At 40.8% G+C, this 2,583-nt stretch overlaps 1 protein-coding gene across 1 annotated transcript; it reads left to right on the top strand.

The window, feature by feature from the left end:
• Positions 1 to 484: 484 nt before the first annotated feature.
• Positions 485 to 1,336, top strand: LOC108095072 (transmembrane emp24 domain-containing protein 1). Its single transcript, XM_017195994.2, has one exon. The coding sequence runs from the start codon at positions 576 to 578 to the stop codon at positions 1,266 to 1,268; it is 693 nt and encodes a 230-aa protein (XP_017051483.1). The 5' UTR covers positions 485 to 575; the 3' UTR covers positions 1,269 to 1,336.
• The last annotated feature ends 1,247 nt before the right edge of the window (positions 1,337 to 2,583 follow it).

Raw genomic sequence — 2,583 nt, forward strand, 5'->3', positions numbered from 1 at the left:
CCATCTGCCGCCCACCATTGGCAGCAGCAACGGTAGCATAAATTTCCATTACCGTTGACAAATATTTACACATCGACCTCAATTCATATTCCTTTTGATGCTGTTGCTTTTAGTTTTGCCAGTCGGTTGGGAAGGGCGGGCGGTGTGTGTGTGTGTGTGTGTGGGGTTGCATAGGGGGCGTACCACTTTTTGCACTGCTGCAGCAATTGCTGCTGGCTATTAAAAGCTGCATTTAGCACTATTCGCTCACACCATGTCGCTCTAAGCGCCATATGGCCATGCACTGCAATGAAACTAAAAAAACTTGTCTAGAAAATGTTTTAATCAGCATCCTCCAAAATTTGAATAAATAATTCAAAACACTCAATATGATATAGCGTTTTGTTTTTTTCAATAAAAATTATTTTAATTAGCCCTCTTTATTTTCAGTGTAGTTCGACTGCTAATTTAGCTTTCTCTCTACGAGCAGGCATATCACTTTACTTCTATTAATCCACACAGACTGTCGAAAACAGACAGCCGTTCACAAATCAGCCTAGCGATTCGGGTCGAAAAGCTAGAAAACCACCGAAAAAATGTTTCAAACCGCTGGTTACATTTTGCTGCTAGTTTTGTGGAAGGACATGGTATTTTCCAAGGCTGAGCCCCACAACAAACAACTGACCATATTTGTGGAAGCCGGGCGCCAGGACTGCTTTTATCATCCGATTGCCGCCTCTGAGAACATTAAAATCGATTATCAGGTGATACACGGAGGTCTCGGCGAAACTCATATCAATTTTAACTTTATGGATCCAAGTCGACGCTTTCTGATCAATGAAATCAAACAAGGAAAGGGAAATCACAAAGTGGTGGCCAATGAAAATGGCTCTTATAAAATCTGTTTCGATAATACCATAAGCACATTCAACCAGAAAATAGTGTCCTTTACACTTGAAGTTACTCCTGCGGATCGAGAGGAGCAGGAACTTCGAGCTCTGCGCCATGAAATGATGACCGATTACCACTTCGATGTGGCCTATACTGGAATAGATAATTATTTGGGCAAGATTCAGGTGAACCTCATGAGATCGCGACAAACTCAGGATTTTATTCGAGCCATCGAAGCTAGAGATCGCAACGTGGCCGAATCCACGTATGCCATGGTTAATAACTGGTCTTGGGCTCAGTTTTTGTCCATGATATTTGTTGGCTTGCTGCAGGTTCTGATGGTGAGAAGTATCTTCCATACACATGGAACCTTTTACAAGTTCTGGAAAAGCTTTTAAACTACTTTGCTCTTGAATGTAAAAAAAAAATAATATTTGTGAAATAAAAGATATACAAAAACATCAAATGATCCAATGAATTGGTTTTTTTTACAATTTTTGTTAATTTAAGGAAAATTAATATACACCTTACCCATTTTCGTTCTTTAATTTTTTACAATGAAAAATGTAATTTCAGATTTGAAATCTTGAAGTCCCTTTTTAGGAGGTTTCTTCCTCATTTAGCTGCTCCTTGTGTCTGTTTCCTTCCGACGGCAATTTGCTCTTTCCGTGTTTAATTTTTCGCGCTCCTTGGGCTTGGCATTACCTTTTGCCACGCCCCTTCTTTGTCCGCCCTTCGCTGCAGCGCATTGTTGGCGTAATTAACAACTGCGGCTTCCGTTCGCCATTGTTTACTCAGCGCCAGCCAGCGTCGCAGTGTTAATTACTCCCCGGCGTCTCGGCGACTCCCTTAACCCTCATGTGCCCGCCGTCCTTCTGGGGGCCCACTGACACAGTGGCTCACTTAGCCTTCCGGCTGTCGGGTTGCCGTTCAGCCCTAGTTTTTGGGCGAGGCCAGCAGCGATGACAGCGCTCCCCGGAGCCGCTGAAAGGTGCAAATTAAAGCGCCACCTGTGGCCAGTCAAGTGTCCCAACATTGCAGGTGTACCCAAGGTATGTATATGTGTGTGTGTGTGTATTCATGTGTGTGCCAAAATGATTATGAAGAAGGGTGCACAAAAAAGCCAAGGAATCAGAAAACTCCGGATAACTTTTAAGGTGTAACGAAGCCAAAATAAAATAAATAATGTCATTGAATAAAACAAAAATACAATCAAATAAAATACAAATTTTAAGATTCGAAATTTTGCAAATGTAAAAAGTCTTAAGATTATACTTTTTTTTTAATAAATAAACAATGGTTTCAAGATGATAAATGAATACTGAAATCCTTAAGGTGTTTAACTTATAAATGCAATAAAAGTAGGAAGCATTCTGAACAACATGGATACGTTTATTAGTATGTAAAATTCCTGCGGTTTTACTCCAAAAATTAAATTTTTGGAAATACGTTTTACATTAATTAAGCTCCGCCCTTTGCCGGTGCTTAAAATGTCACTCCAAGCGTATTAATTTTTGGTTGGCAGACCCGCCCAAGCATGGACACACACGAACCGCTTAAGGACTTCAGCGCAGTCCTTGTTCCTGTCATGCAAGGAATCCATCCGGGGAAACTTTTCAGCAAAAAAAAAAAAGTGAAACGCACACACATGTATGCTTGTTTCTTGGCAATTTAACGCTCTTTATGGGCAGTTTTACTTTACACATAAGTGGC

The sequence above is a fragment of the Drosophila ficusphila genome, unplaced genomic scaffold (assembly GCF_018152265.1).
Source record: "Drosophila ficusphila isolate 14025-0441.05 unplaced genomic scaffold, ASM1815226v1 contig_127, whole genome shotgun sequence".
Classification (NCBI taxonomy): Eukaryota; Metazoa; Arthropoda; class Insecta; order Diptera; family Drosophilidae; genus Drosophila; species Drosophila ficusphila.